This window comes from Rhizoctonia solani, chromosome 6 (genome assembly GCF_016906535.1).
Source record: "Rhizoctonia solani chromosome 6, complete sequence".
In the NCBI taxonomy this organism is placed as follows: domain Eukaryota; kingdom Fungi; phylum Basidiomycota; class Agaricomycetes; order Cantharellales; family Ceratobasidiaceae; genus Rhizoctonia; species Rhizoctonia solani.
Window position 1 is genome coordinate 38,741 of NC_057375.1, and position 15,393 is coordinate 54,133.

The following is a 15,393-nucleotide window of genomic DNA, read 5'->3' on the forward strand; positions in this document are numbered from 1 at the left end:
TGTGAAGATAGAAGTGTGCTGCAGGCTGCACAGAAGCATGGATTTCTCCTAAGCGCCCTTGGCATGGCATCTTGGCATGGCATCTTGGCCTAATAGGCACCAGGATCACATGATTTAAAAAAGTAAGATAATGAGTTTGTAAAAAATACTAGAAAATTCAGAAAATTCAGGCAATTCCAGTGGTATATGTCAAGAGGGTGTAACAAAGGTGTAATCATGGGTTGTCAGCAGGGGAATAATAGGGCTCTATGGCTTAGTGGTCAAGCTGGTTCAATTCTGGCTAGTTCTATTTTCCTCTGTTTATGACAGTCATAAACCTTAAGTTGGTTGCAAACTGTGCCTACTAACCCCCACTTAGCCCCAACAAACAAGAAGACCCCCTGTACTAGCACAGGGGATGTCATGACCCATGCCTTTGCTGGCATGTCTCCTGACCAAGCCACCTACTAATAGGATATTCCACAGTCTTTGGAAGGCCGCATATACTCACATATATACAGTCAGAACTGTCATTACTCTAAGCGCTCATGACTTAGAGACTGACAGTCCACCAGGGTCACATGACCTCCCCCCCCTCCAGTCCTTTATCAAATACTATACTAAACTACTACGGATTTGAGGTGGGGGGGGATGACATAATCTCTTCTATAATAATATATTGTTCAGACCTTGCCTGCAGACTCCCTTAACATTGGTCTGCAGCTAGGGGGGTGGGGGGAGTGCAACATCCCCCAGCAATATATATTATTCATATATCACTGTGCATCACATATACTATATATATCTTTGACAGTGGATATATATGGTAATAACCTTTCCAGATATGGGTTATGACAGGGGGAATCAAGCAATTGGGATTGCCTTTTGCTATCAATAATCAAACTAGTGTTGTCCCCACTCAGTACCAAATTGCTATAAGGGAGACAGGTTCTAATCATCTGCATACCACTGGTCCCTGCACCCTTTGTCAGTGGAGCTAGCCAGCAGATCCACCTGCTTGCAGAAAGCCCACTCTACATCATGCCCACACACAGCAGCCGATTAGTTGCAGGGACTGTCCAATGCTAGGTGGTTGATGCAAGCTCTTAGCACCAGAACAATAAAGCGCCCCATAAGTCCTGTATCAGGCACATCCAGCTATTCAGCCCCATCTCCCCTCACCTTTGCCACCATTACCTCCTGCACTCCTACTTGTTCTTGCTCCCAGGCATCCTCCCATGCTGGCCAGTTGTACCCTACACATGCCATGGCAACCTGCTCCTGGCTGCCCTCTTGAGCCTGCTCCCCTATTGATCAGGGACAGCTGGAACCCCTCATTCTGCCAACCTCCCCTGTCAACCTTGGTGAAGTCTCCCTCAACAGGGTTACCAGGCTCCTCTGGGGCCTCCAAGGACAGGTCAACTGTATTGAGCAGTACCTCACAGAACAAGCCAAAGTTAGCCAAGAGATTTGCACCAATGTTGAGAACATCTTGCAAGCTGTTGATACTGTCAAGGATGGGCTTGCCCAGCTCCAGCTCACCCAGGGTCCCCATACACCCAAAGAGCAAAAACCTCCTGTGGTCAAGGAAACACCAAGAGCTGCACCCAAAGCCAAGCCTATTGGCAAGGCTGTCCCATTCCTTGGAGGCCCTGCCCCCATCATCTCTACAGGGGCCCCTTGGCACAACCCCCTCACCCTCTTCAATCCATATCCCTCCTCTTCCTTCCGTTTAGGACCGGCTCCAGCAGCCCCCCAAGGACCTCCACCTGCACCCATCACCACCTTAGTGCAGCCTCAAGCCCCCTCTACCATAAAGGTAGACCATCCAGAAGCCTTCAAGGGCAAGATTGGCTTGAAGGCCAAACAATGGCTGACATGTATGTTAGCCTGGGTATGCCTAAACCAAAGGCAGTTGCCAATGGACCTGGAGGTCCTAAGCTTCCTTCTCATGAATATGATGAAGGCTGGTGGGGCTTGGGCCCATCCCCACCTGGACCAACTAGGGTCCCATTGAGCACTCATCCAAAACATGGATGAATTCAAATTAAGTTCCTGGCTGCCTTTGGCAACCCTGATGCAACCTGAGCAGTGGAGCAGAAGATTACTTCCCTTACACAAACCAGCACTTGTGCCAAATTCATTACTAAGTTCTGCACACTGCAAATGGAACTCAATTGGAATGATGCTGCACTCTGCAGCCAATTTGCTTGTGGACTTCACTGGGAGGTCCAAAGACAAGTTGCCACAAGGGAAAGGCAACCATGTACCCTGGGGGAGCTGCAAGATGCTGCCCTCATCATTGACAATGCCCTCCATGAGGAACATACCAGCCACCCACAACAGGGTAATAAGTCTGGCAAATCCTTATCCACCCCCAATTGGGGGGGAAGTACTGGTCAACAGGCCACCAAAACTGGTCCCCTCTCCTCCAATCCCAACTATGTATTGGAGGAAGAATGCAACCACTGCTGTACAGAAGGCCTCTGTCAAATGCAGCAAAGTAGGCCACAAGTATGCCAAATGCCAGACCAGATGGAAGGCCACCCCTAAGGAGGATAAGGGGAAGGCTAAAGAATCCACCAAGATTGGCAAAGAATCCAAGTACCAATCAGGAAAGAGTAAGGGTACCTGCTGCTGCACTCAAGGACCCCAAGGACTCTGGCTGTGTTGAAATATTTAATATTACTAGTACCAATAGAATGTCACCCCTCTTCACCATTTCAATTAAGCCAGAAAAAGCAGACACCTTAGAAGCCTTGATAGACTCAGGCACCACATCCTCACTTCTACACCCCTGCACAGCAGAACCACTCTGCCTACCCCTTATAGATCTCCCTGTACCCTACACCATAACCATGCTTGATGGGTCATGCCCCCAGGCTGGCAAAATTTGGAAGAAGACAAACCTTACCTTCTCCTTTGATGGCAAGAAAATAACAGAAACCTTCCTCATTTGCAATACTGGTTCCCATGCTGCTATCTTGGGATTGAAATGGCTGGATGCCTACAACCCAGAAATTGATTGGAACATGCACACACTTTCCTTTTCACATACACCCCCAGAACAGGTAACCATTGCTGAAGAAGAGGAAGCCAACAAAGACCCACTGAAGAGAGTACCCCCTGAGTACCACCAATATGCCAAGGTATTTGGGGAAGAAGAGCTCAACAAGCTTCCCCCTCACTGGCATTACAACATTGAGATAGAACTCACAGAAGATGGCCCACTCAGCTCCCCCTTGTACAGCATGACAGACACCAACCCTTGTACAGCATGACAGATGCCAAATCTGCCACACTCAAGGACTGACTTAGGGACAAGCTCAAGGCAGGGAAGATACAGCCTAGTAAATCCTCTATCAGTTCCCCCATGATGTTTGTACCCAAAAAGGATGGTTCCTGTTGCTTGGTTGTTGATTACTGCTGCCTTAATAACCAGACTAAGAATAATGTCTACCCCCTGCCACACCCTGACAATCTGATGGCCCAGCTCTGTGGTGCTGAGATCTTCACTAAGCTGGACTTACAATGGGGTTAAAACAATATTCAAGTCAAGGAGGGCAACAGATGGAAGACAAAATTCTGGACCAAGTATGGTCTTTACAAGTCCCTAGTCATGACCTTTGAATTGACCAATGCCCCTGCTGTGTTTCAACATTTTATGAACAAACTATTTAAAGACCTCCTGGATGTATGTGTCATCATCTACCTTGATGACATCTTAATCTATTCCAAGGAGGAGGCATCCCACACCAAACACATTCATGAAGTCTTGTGGCACTTAATGGCAAACCAATTATTCTGCAAGGCATCAAACTGTATGTTCCATGCAACTTCTGTGAAATACCTAGGGATTATTGTATTGGAAAAGGTTTTAGCCTGGATAAGCTCAAAATCCAGGCAGTCCAGGATTGGCCACTGCCCACAAAGGCCAAGGAAGTCCAATCATTCCTACACTGAGCAGCAAAAGTATTGCAGGTCAGGAGAGGTCCAAAGTTTATCTCAAATGCTGAGCAGCCAATTGGTGAATCCCATCCAAATTGTACTGACACATGTGGCCATTGTAACACTATGTGTTAGCACAGAGTCTTACAAATCCATCAAGAACTAGGCTCACAGCCCCACTTTTGCTGTAATGCAACCTGCAAAACCTTTGCCAATTGTGTTGAGCATCTTACAAATCTGCACATAACTGATTATGCAGTTCAGTATAAGCTCTGGTTCTTTGCACACACATTCTCAGTTATATGGGCCATTGCTGGACAGAGTATTAGCTTGTTCACCCATTAGGGACTGTATAACAGAACTGTCTTCTCAGGGCCTGTAAAACATACTCAAAATTGCAGTTGCATTGCACTCAAGGCACTGTGTGGGCTGGAAATGCTTTGGGATATATCAGTGACTGCTGGTACCCAGTGAAACAGTTTCCATGACCTTCCTATACCTGGAACTGGCAATATAAGAGATTGCAGTGGGTTAGGCTGTATGAGCTGAACATTGAAATGCCACTTATAAGCTGGAACCCAAGCCAAATGGCATAGAACTTCTAGCAGTAGTAGATACAGGTCAATGGTATGCTGAGATCAGTTATCTATGGCAGCAGTGATGTGTACAGAAAGATAGTAGGCAGTATACACAGAGATTGCAGCCAATGGATGGAGTCTCAAATTGAACATGTCTGACTCTGTGATTGTCAATCAGGAAACAACCAATTTTCCATCATAAGGTATATCTTAGATAAACCTTCTACTGTATAAGTTTCCACCTCTCCCAATTCACAGTCACAAAGTCAGAACATGTTCAATTTGAGACTTCATCCATTGGCTGCAATCTCAGTGCATACTGCCTACTATCTTTCTGTACACATCACTGCTGCCATAGATAACTGATCTCAGCATACCCTTGACCTGTATCTACTACTGCTAGAAGTTCTATGCCATTTGGCTTGGGTTCCAGCTTATAAGTGGCATTTCAATGTTCAGCTCATACAGCCTAACCCACTGCAATCTCTTATATTGCCAGTTCCAGGTATAGGAAGGTCATGGAAACTGTTTCACTGGGTACCAGCAGTCACCTGATATATCCCAAAGCATTTCCAGCCACACAGTGCCTTGAGTGCAATGCAACTGCAATTTTGAGTATATTTTACAGGCTGTTGTACACCACTGTAAGGTGGGTACTTGCTAGTGGGTTGGGTGCTTGTGGCTGTACTACTACTGCTTATGTAATCTAACTATTCTAGGCTAACTACTGACTATACTAGTTGCTTAAGGCAACTACTAACTATCTACTGTCAACAAGGGGGGCTTAGCCCTGGAGGTGTGGTGAGCACAAGTAAGGGGTTAACTACTGAACTACTATGGGGCCAGCTACTTAGTTGGCTGGACGGGTTCCTCCTCAATGGATATGAGACAAGGTAAATTGACTTGGGGTCTCCAAGCAATTTTCCTGCTGTATATAACTAAAGGAGCGCTATCTACATGGTCTGTGTGCGTGAGAAAAGAAGTGTACATATGAAATAAAATTGTGCTGCAGGCTGCGCAGAAGTGTGGATTTCTCCTAAGCACCCTTGGCACAGCATCTTGGAGTGGCATCTTGGCATAATAAGCGCCAAGATCACGTGATCAAAAAAACAAAAGATACAAAGTTTGAAAAAAAATAGTAGAAATATCAGAAAAATTGTCCAAATCCAGTGGTATAGGTAAGGAGGTTGTAACACAGGCCCTGAGAAGACTGTTCTGTTACACAGTCTCTAATGGGTGAAACAAGCTAATACTCTGTCCAGCAATGGCTCATATAACTGAGTAAGTGTGTGCAAAGAACCAGAGCTTATACTGAACTGCATAATCAGTTATGTGCAGATTTGTAAGATGCTCAACACAATTGGCAAAGGTTTTGCAGGTTGCATTACAGCAAAAGTGGGGCTGTGAGCTCAGTCCTTGATGGATTGTAAGATTTTGTGCTAAAGCATAGTGTTACAATGGCCACATGTGTCAGTATAATTTGGATGGGATTCACTGATTAGCAGCTCAGCAATGGAGGTAAACTTCTGACCTCTCCTGACCTGCAATGCTTTTGCTGCTCAGTGCATCAGCGCTCAAAGCAGTTGGCACAAGCCCACTCCAGACATAAGAGTATTTGTTGCCAATTCACATAAGACTTGTGTCAGAGCCAACAACTACCACAGGGTAAACCTAACAAGCTATTGCCTAATATAGGACTAATCAGCTAGTAGGGTCTAACAGAGCTAAGGACAACTGCCAGATAGGGGGTTGGACAAGACCAATATAGTAAGTGTGCACTGTGCTATAAAGATAGCTTGGCAAAGGACCTTTGACAGAGACTGGTATGCTCTGAGGCAATACTCTTAAGTGTATGTCTTAGGGTAGTAGTGTTGGATGGGGATAAGAGGTCAAGTTCTGAGGCTTAATGTTGTACGCCAACTGTAAGGTTGGGTACATGCTAGTGGGCGGGCGCTTGTGGCCGTACTACTACACTTGCTTATGTAATCTAACTGAATAAGGCTAACTACTGAACTAACTAAGTTGCTTAAGGCAACAACTTAATTAACTACTGCTGGTGCAGAGGGGCCAGAGGGGAGGTGTGGTAGGTAAGATAGGAGGGTAAGTGGCTTCTGACTATGTGGGCCAGCTACTTAGCTGGCTGGATACCTTCTCTAATGGGTAAGAGACAAGGTAAAATCAACTTGGGGTCTCCAAGCAATTTTCCTGCTGTTTATATAGACAAGTGAGGAGTATGTACATGGTCAATGCGCATGAGAAAGGAAGAGTCTATATGAAAAGAGAAGTGCGCTGCGGGCTGCGCAGGAGCATGGATTTCTTCTAAGCGCCCTTGGCACAGCATCTTGGCGCGGCATCTCGGCATAATAAGCGCCAAGATCACGTGATTGAAAAACATAAGATAAAGAGTCCGTAAAAAATACTAAAAATAATAGGAAAATTGTCCAATTCTAATGGTATAATTCTTGGGAGTGTACACTTAAGGCTCTCAGAACCCTCCTTATAATTCAAGAGGGAAGGGAATAGCCAGTACATGTACAAACACAAAAACAAAGATAAGGTCACATGACCAAAGATAAGAAAGACATGATCACATGACTCAAGGTCATGTGATTAGATTACATATCAAGTGCTCAGTGCCTAAATAGCATAAAGATGCATATATCCATAAATCCTCATGGAAATGGCGCATATATTCACCATTTCTTTGACTTAGTGGATTCTGAGGTGGTCACACCTCTAGGGCATGACAGCTTGCAGCAAGCAACAAAACATCTGAGCCCATGCTTATTTGCAATGTACCACACTTGACATGGGGTAACATTATGAAGATGCATGGAAATTGATAAATAAGATTCAAAGGGTGGCAGCAAAGGGCACAGATGAATGTATGCTGAGTACAAGTTGAGAATTTGTGAGGGCAGCCAGAACAAGGCAGTGAATGGAGGGAACAAAGTTTGGCAGCACAGGCAACAATTTTATAAGCTACAGCAGGCTTTACACCAGTAATGCCATATATTTCTGGGTATGTCTTCTTCTAAGCCTGTAGAGTCACAATCCACATTTGAAGCTCAGGCACAAGCTCCTTTCCACGTGTACAAGGCATGATGAGGGTGTGTAAGAATATCAATATGCTCACATGACTTTTTTCCAAACTTTTGTCACACTAGTACATACCTAGTCACTTAGGCTTAAGTAACATTAGTCTAAAGGTACTACATAACCAACCCTTGCACTTCATAGTTGCTAGATATGTTAGGAGTTTCCTGATAAACCTAGCATATATTGTGCATATATTGTGCGCATATATTCTGATATTTAACACTAGTTCTTGGTTATTCCCATATACATTTTGTATATAGTGATTCTTTCTTACTCCCTACCTACACAACTCTTCACACATGCTCTGTTTGGCCATTAGTACATGAATTTGATCAATGTTTGCAAATTGGCATGATATGTATATGGATCAACATGGAAACACATGGTTCCTGTCACAACTAAGCTCGGACCTATGATACAAGGGGCTTAAAGTCCGTGGCCCTATCACCAATGGACTATGAGAACAAGAGGGGCAACAAAGGCCCAGGGGGTATGATGTAGGGTAGAGGGCAACAAAGGCCTGGTGAGTGATGCTTAAGTAAAGTGCACTAGGCTCAACAAGGGAGCAGGGCAATGGGTAGGTAAGAACTCAGGTGAATTGACAAAGAGGTCAAGTCTTGCTGTTTAGCGGCAACTTGACCTGGCTTATATACATGGAGAAAGCCACATCAAAACAACAGTACTAAATAGTGAGTCATTTACAATTTCACATCATATATCAAATATATCATGTGATCTTGATGAGTCATAAATATATACCAGAAAAGGAAACTATCTCGGAAAAAAGGTAGAAAATAGTATAAAATCATGTCATGCCAATGAAGGTCATGACAGTTCCTTGGTGGAATCTCATTTTCAGGGTTGGTTATCCAACAGGTTCAGGCAGAAAAACACAATTAGATTTAAGATTCTGCTCAACCCCCTTGAGCCAGACCCCTATAATAGGGGGTAAACCACAGAAAGTGAGGGGGCTTGTTGTAGACACACTCAATACCATGAAAATTATTCCAATTTTCTCAAATCTAAACAGACATAAACAGACAACATTTTCAATCATGTGACTTTGGGGTTTATGTCATACCCTAAGCACCTTGCCATGTCCCCTCCACACTTACTCAGCAAATGTAGCCACCTCCACCTTGATAACATCATAGGTGACACATATACATGAGTAAGGCTGCTGATGGAGTGGGGTTCTTATTTAAAACACCATATGTAATTAGCACTGCCTTGACAGAACATAAGGAGGGCAATTGACCATGTAATCCCCAGGTCAATTACCTCTTGTTGTATTCCTCCACTTGTACACAGGGCCTTACAGCCTGGGTTCACTTAGTTACTCAGCACTCAGACCATTCCACACCACCTTAAGTGGTTTTGTTGCTGTAGATAGGTAGTTAGCTGTTGCCTTAAGCAACTTAGTTACTGTAGTTTAGTTGATTGTTGCTGTTGTATAGCTCCTCACTGCCTTATGCAGTTTCTCTCTTGTACCCTGCAGCCACAAGTGCCAGACCCATGCCATTGTAGACCACATCTAGGACAGTGTGGCACAAATGTAAATAAGTGGGTTACCCCATAGAATTGTCCCAGGGGGTTACTTCCCCAAAGTAAACATGGGTTTCCTGGTTAGTTTAAGGGGGTTTCTTTTCACTGGTATCTTAGGGAAGCTGTATCTCAACAATAGCACACCTGTTTGACACATTCTGAAGCTTAATTGACTTTGGATGAGTAGCATTGTATTGTAGTGCAGACAGGTTCATGGTAAGCTGTCTTCTCCCAATGCTGAGAATTTTGCTGTTGGACCCCATTCCCAGGTTTTCTCTAAAACTTTGCACACAGCAATCTATTAGGTAGCACACCATGTATTACACTTGATGGTCAGAAAACCTGCCTGTATGCTCTGTGCTGAAGAAACACTGGGTGGCTCTTTTCATTTGGTTGTTAGTCCATATATACACCTACCAATACTGAGTGTTGCTGAGGCCCAAACAATGTTAATTTCTTATTTTTATCTTAATCAAGCTATAGATTCATATTGGGTTGAAAAGACAGCAATGAACGCGTCAGATTATACTTCAGCCTGAATTCCACAATGCTATGGGAAGGACCGTGGGAAAACGGAGCGCTTGATCCAACCATGAGACGTAAACCGGTGGTATGTATTTTCAACATGTAGCAACAAGCGTCAACCAAAAGCAAGGGGCAACACTGTATCAGCTTATTACATCAATACAAACATTTATCTGGCTTGTTTCAAGCAAATGAAGCATCTGAGCCCAGGTTATTGTGATGAGGACGATTAACCTTGATGCTCCAAAAATTGTAGCAATACTTCAATAGACTAAATGGCATATAAAAGTAACCGCCCTCCCCAGTGTGCTCCCCATGAGTTCCGGATGATAAATTGTTTCTCGCTCTTGATGTATCCAACTGCCATCAAAGAGTGATTATGTGGCTTCTTATCCTTCAACTGTTTGGCTGTTAGTTTTTCTATTGAGTGAAGTGAGTTACTTGTATGAGCGCCTGGGACAAAACAAAGACGTACTAGGGACCCATGTCCGGTCTCTGAAACCTGTGTACCCTTAATAACATCACAATGACTCATGCCAAAGACAAACGGAATGCCTTTGTCCAAACACTGCATCAGTTGCTTTGACAAACTGATTGGACCCTTCGGATCAAACTTTGCGTATTGTACGGCAGTGTGATCATAGGAGTGTTTCGTCGCAGCAGCCGAGGGGAGCCTCCGCCTTGGCACCTGTTACAAAGTAAAGAGTCTTCTTGTTGTATTTGCACACTTCATACAACCAGTCCTCTTCCAAGCAGACTCCACCCTTGTTTTTTGGACTAACGGACTTAATAGCATTTCGCAATGAAACGCCAATGTTTTTCTTTACCGCGTCATGAGTCCCCGCACGCTGCTCAAGTTTGCGGCTCTTGTACCAGATGAATAGTCTTGATGGCAAAAAGTGGGGGAGGTTCTGCTGCATCACAGAGAACTCAAATGCGGCAGCCACAGCGTGGGAGGTACAGGAGCCCATTTGCCCTTGGTCATAGACAGGTGGACATAAATGTCGTAGGTCTACATAAGCGCTTAGACGATGCTTTGAATCATACTTGAAGTGATGATCGCAAGCATCATGACGGTCAGGACGGGCACGGAGATGGCGAGGAGGAGGAGCCCATTCCTCGCCAAGGGAGCCTTCGCCGACTTTGTCTTTGTCTTCATCGTCTTCATCGTCTTCATTGTCTTCGTCGTCTTTGTCTTTGTCTTCTCCATCGCTTTCGTCGTCCTCATCCACATGGCTATTGTTGTTGTCGCTATCATCCCGTATCCTCGAGTCTACATACAATATTCAATTTAAGCTTTAGGCTTTGCAGAGTGTACCTACTCCATCCCTTGTCATGAGCCTTACCTCCTGACATGATTATGTGCTGCCTGTCACCTCCTTCATCCCCCAGTGTATTTGTCTGGGGACTCATCTGTATCCATCTGATCTGTTTGCATAGTTCCTATCTTCCATGTTTGTACTCTTCCCTCTTCCTTCTTCCCCTCTTGCACTTAGCCCGGACTTATTCCGCTCTAAGTGCTTCTATCTTGCTTATCTTGCTGCGCACCGGTCCGGTTCAATGTGTAGAGCTTCCAAGCCATATGCTCCATCTTGCTTCCAAGTTATGCGGCCCGGACACCATCCCTTCTCATGTATCTACCCCTTTTCCACTTTGTTATAAAAGAAGACTGTGAATTGCCTTGGAAACCCCAAGAACAATTCACCTTGTTGATTTCCCACTCTCTCATCTGTGTGAATCATCTCAACATCTCTCAAGCAATCATTTCCCTCTTGGTTGTGACATCCCTGTTATTTGGATGCTGATGTTCAGGCACCTGGTGTGAATTTTGTTGGGTTGCACCAAAAGCGCCGCTACAACCCAAAGCTGTAGATCAGATGCAACCGCTTGAGGTAGCCCGCAGCGACTCACCCAATTGATCAAAGCATTCCGGCAGTAGTGCTCCCAGCGCCTTCAACCAGAGCCTTGTTTGCGTCGAAGACACCATCAGCAAGGCTCTTGACCGGGCTGGGCAGGATCTTGCTAACGCCTACAGCATTGAGGATGCCGTTGTGGGTGCTGAGCGACGTCAATTGCCTTTCCTCCTAGCTTGGAGTGATCCTCAGTGGCATCTGCAAGAATGTTGAAGAAAGACATTGGGATGGTGTTATGAGCAAGTTGAACAATGAAGGAATAGGAAAAAGATTCCAAGCTGTGGTAGTACGACCCAAGCCCTTTCGTATTTATCTGAGTTGAGGCACACAAGGCCGGGAAAAAGGGACTTGGGCGATATTAAAGGAGAGCTCACAGGGCTATGATCTGCCAAGGTAAGTGAGGAGTTTGAACCTCGTGTTGTCTGGCACATGCACCGCATGGGACTGGTGCATTTCACTCGGCGTCTGGCCAGATTTTCCAACAGAAGGTTGTGAGCTGCTGTGCCTAGCCTTATTTCACATTTCATGGACGTCTCATAGCTTATTTGGGCAGCACATCTACACGCCTCCGAGCCATGCTAACATTTTCACTACCATATATACTCTACGGGGCCCCCAAATCTCGGGAGCGCTCCGGGACTCGCTATTGTCTGCGAGCATTCCGGAGCGTTTGGTATGACGCTCGGAAGTGCTTGTGGAGTGCTCCCAAGTGCTCGCCGAGCAATCTAGATCCGTCGTATCCTAACGAGGAGGCGTCCAAAACCGGAGCACTCCAGAGCGCTCCCGGGTTTTTGGGGCCCCCGTAGAGTATATTCTGTTGCTTATATACATTAGTAAGCGCTTGTTTTGAGCGTATTGTTATATCCAATGTTTTTGATGCTGCTCTGCGAATTGAGTCATCTATGCAGTATCTTTTATACATATAATGACATCTATAGCTCAATCCGCGGTTGAAGGAACCAAAGAAAGACTCTATTTGTATCTTAGAATCAAAGGTTATGCAAAGCGCCCTATTCGACCTACAAAGACCTAGGCTCAAAGTCCAGCATCTGTTCATCATGTCTGTTCGAAAATTATTGCAGGGGTAACCCATATACATGTGCTCCCAGCACTCAGAGTCCACTGGACAGGGTTGACTGAGGGTGTAAGTTCCAATCAGATACTGAATGAAGTAGCTAAGTAGTTTGGCTAGGCCTGTCTTAGACTTTGTGTAATAGTCTTTGCTATTCCTGGTTCTATCCAACAGTAGACCAAAATAGTGTCAGTCCAAGATTAACCAATGGTAGGTTTTGGAATAAACCTTACTTGTGCCAGCTTTGGCACTGCCTTTAGTGGCTTGCATCTGAGTCTCAAACAATACTTGGGAAGGGGTAAGACCGCACATAGCCGCTTGTAGAAATCTTGAATTGGATCTTCATCAGCTTTCTGACAAAGACAGTTATGTAGAGTAACTGAAAGGCAGGTGTGGAAGATGGACGTATCTGAAGAAGTGTCTACATACCACTATGGGATGGTTATTTTGGTGCTGCATGATCATCACCACACTGCAGATAGACGCCATCAAGTACACCTCCTCACTTGTGCCCTCAGGTTTACAACAGAATGGGGTGAGAGATTTTGCTCATCAAGTGTGGGTTATTAATGTGTGATCACAATGTCAATACGCCAACTTAGCCTGTGTGCGCTTGTGGCATGGAGCAATGTATATACAAGTATGGTGAATATGGTACTTGGGACAATGGAATGTATATAAGGATACCAGCATGGAATTGAAGCAGACCAGGAAGGTGGGGGACCCCTGCAGCCACAGAGCGGCAAGGGTGGAACAGGGATGCCCAACTGTGAGTGAAGGCTTGCCCTGCACTGGCACAAGGCTATGGGTGGAAGAAACAAAGAAAATTGTGCCAGGAGAAATAAGAGAGGAGGGGGATACCAGGGAGATGCACTGGACCAGGATGAAAACTAGTGGAGCAAGGTGAGTGTATGGCAAGGGTGGGCACCCTATTGCCAGCTACAAGATGCTGAGGCTTGGGCTGGCCTACCTGGTGGGAGTGACAAAGGGAGTGACAAAGTGGTTTGAGCTGGTATGACAAGTTTGGCGTGGTTGGCTGCAATGTACCTGGTTTCCTGCCAGTAGCAAAAGTAAGCATCTGATCTTCATCTGCCCATTTTTTGAACAACTTCAGGGGCAATGCCTCTTAGTAAAGTTTGGTGGTGCCTCCAATGTGGAAAACAGTGCCCCAAAATCTTCTTGAAGCTGTGTTTGCTCCATGTAGAAAGACATAGAATGTAATAAAAGGTTCTGTAATCAAGTCAAGTGGGTGACTCACCCAATGTATGTGCAGTATGCACAGTATGCACAAGCATACACGTAAGTCATACCTGTAGAGTTTAAAAGGACCTTGTTCAAGCCCTGAATACTCATCTCATCCCACTCTTGTATTTACTCAGCCATTACTTGTATTTTAATCTACCACTTTTATACAGAAATCAAATTTGTACTTCTACACTCCAGATTTTGTTAACCCACAATAGAAAGACTTCAATGGTAAGGTTACAAACACAAACTCCTTCCTTTTCCTGTGAGGTGCTAGCAAAAACAGTTGGGACTCTTGACCTGCAAGTTGACAAGACAAATCAAATTCTAAGCAAGGGGGTTTCCTGATAATATGTACATGCATATGACCAGAGCCACTTTTTTGTGCCCACTGTCACATGTTCTGCCCAAAATGTATTGCCTGGATGAGTCTCAATGTACTGTTATGATGCGCTCACATAGCCAAAACTCAATAACATTAAGTAAGTTATCAAATACATTGCAAAGTGTAAGAGTTATATACATACAACAGTAAGACAGGCAGGATTCATGAAAATTGGGGCTACTCAAGCTGTAATCTATCCACACCCAAGCTAATTTGCTCTTCAGTAAGTTCCTGCTTGGTTGGAACAGGCTTGGCAAGATAATCCACCGTTATGCGTACACCCAAATGGATGTACGTGTTGCCTAAGCCCAAATCTTCACAGTTGATGTCCTTGAGCTTGGTGTTGGGTATAGGTATACATACTGGGGTTGGACAATTAGGCTCAATGTTGGGGAACAAGGGGTCAGACTCAGCCAGGACAATTCTGTGTGTCTCCAGCAGCTGGAAATCTTCTCTGGCAAGACTTATTCCCATGCTGCAGCTGCCAGTTCCATCACTTCTAACTGGCTAATTTTGTAAATGTTTGCAATTCCAGCATTGTTGCAACAAATTGCAAGGTGTGTAAACTGCCTTTGATATTGAGATTTAAACAAAGCAAGGATTCCAGCATCCATTGGCTGGAGCCAAGGGGTGAGATTCAGGGACAGAAATTTGATGTGAAGACTGGGATAATTGGCAGCATTGTGTTTGTGAGAACTTGCATTGTTGCACAAAAGTAGGATGTGGTGTCCCTCACACCCAATTAGTTTGTTCAGATGGTACAAGTAACTAACTGTACTTTAATACAACCTTTGCTGTGCATTGAGCAAATAAACTTACTCTTTTCTAAGTTGCTTGTTCATCCAAGCCTGTTTGTTGGATGTGTACCAAAAGCTGTAAGAGGCAACACTGCAACCTTGCTCAAAGGAGTTGGGATGCTCTGCTTTCCCAATCACAAGCAGAGGCAATTTGTGAGAGCCATCTTGATTCAATCCTAACACATACATGATATGCAACTTGTCACCCTTCAGTCCACCTGACTTGTGGGTACCTAGGCCATGTCTTGGAGGCATCCACCAGAATAGACCAGTCTTGTCAACATTGTACTGGTCCTGCAGAGCATAC

At 44.8% G+C, this 15,393-nt stretch overlaps 4 protein-coding genes across 4 annotated transcripts; 2 read left to right on the plus strand and 2 right to left on the minus strand.

Moving 5' to 3' along the window:
• Positions 1-1,241: 1,241 nt before the first annotated feature.
• RhiXN_05502 (uncharacterized protein) lies at positions 1,242-1,996 on the plus strand (the record flags this gene model as incomplete). The annotated part of the gene is made up of 2 exons (XM_043325318.1): positions 1,242-1,343; positions 1,397-1,996. The coding sequence occupies 2 exons, from the start codon at positions 1,242-1,244 to the stop codon at positions 1,994-1,996; spliced, it is 702 nt and encodes a 233-aa protein (XP_043180750.1).
• Positions 1,997-2,145: 149 nt separating this feature from the next.
• On the plus strand, positions 2,146-3,942 carry RhiXN_05503 (Retrotransposable element Tf2 protein; the record flags this gene model as incomplete). The annotated part of the gene is made up of 6 exons (XM_043325319.1): positions 2,146-2,424; positions 2,459-2,600; positions 2,812-3,223; positions 3,298-3,479; positions 3,534-3,800; positions 3,854-3,942. 6 exons carry the CDS (start codon positions 2,146-2,148, stop codon positions 3,940-3,942), a joined length of 1,371 nt encoding a protein of 456 aa, XP_043180751.1.
• A 6,370-nt stretch (positions 3,943-10,312) lies between these two features.
• RhiXN_05504 (papain cysteine protease family protein) lies at positions 10,313-11,030 on the minus strand (the record flags this gene model as incomplete). The annotated part of the gene is made up of 2 exons (XM_043325320.1): positions 10,313-10,947; positions 10,997-11,030. The coding sequence occupies 2 exons, from the start codon at positions 11,028-11,030 to the stop codon at positions 10,313-10,315; spliced, it is 669 nt and encodes a 222-aa protein (XP_043180752.1).
• A 563-nt stretch (positions 11,031-11,593) lies between these two features.
• RhiXN_05505 (tigger transposable element-derived protein 6) lies at positions 11,594-14,763 on the minus strand (the record flags this gene model as incomplete). Its single annotated transcript, XM_043325321.1, has 2 exons — positions 11,594-11,732; positions 14,471-14,763. The coding sequence occupies 2 exons, from the start codon at positions 14,761-14,763 to the stop codon at positions 11,594-11,596; spliced, it is 432 nt and encodes a 143-aa protein (XP_043180753.1).
• Between the last annotated feature and the right edge of the window lie 630 nt (positions 14,764-15,393).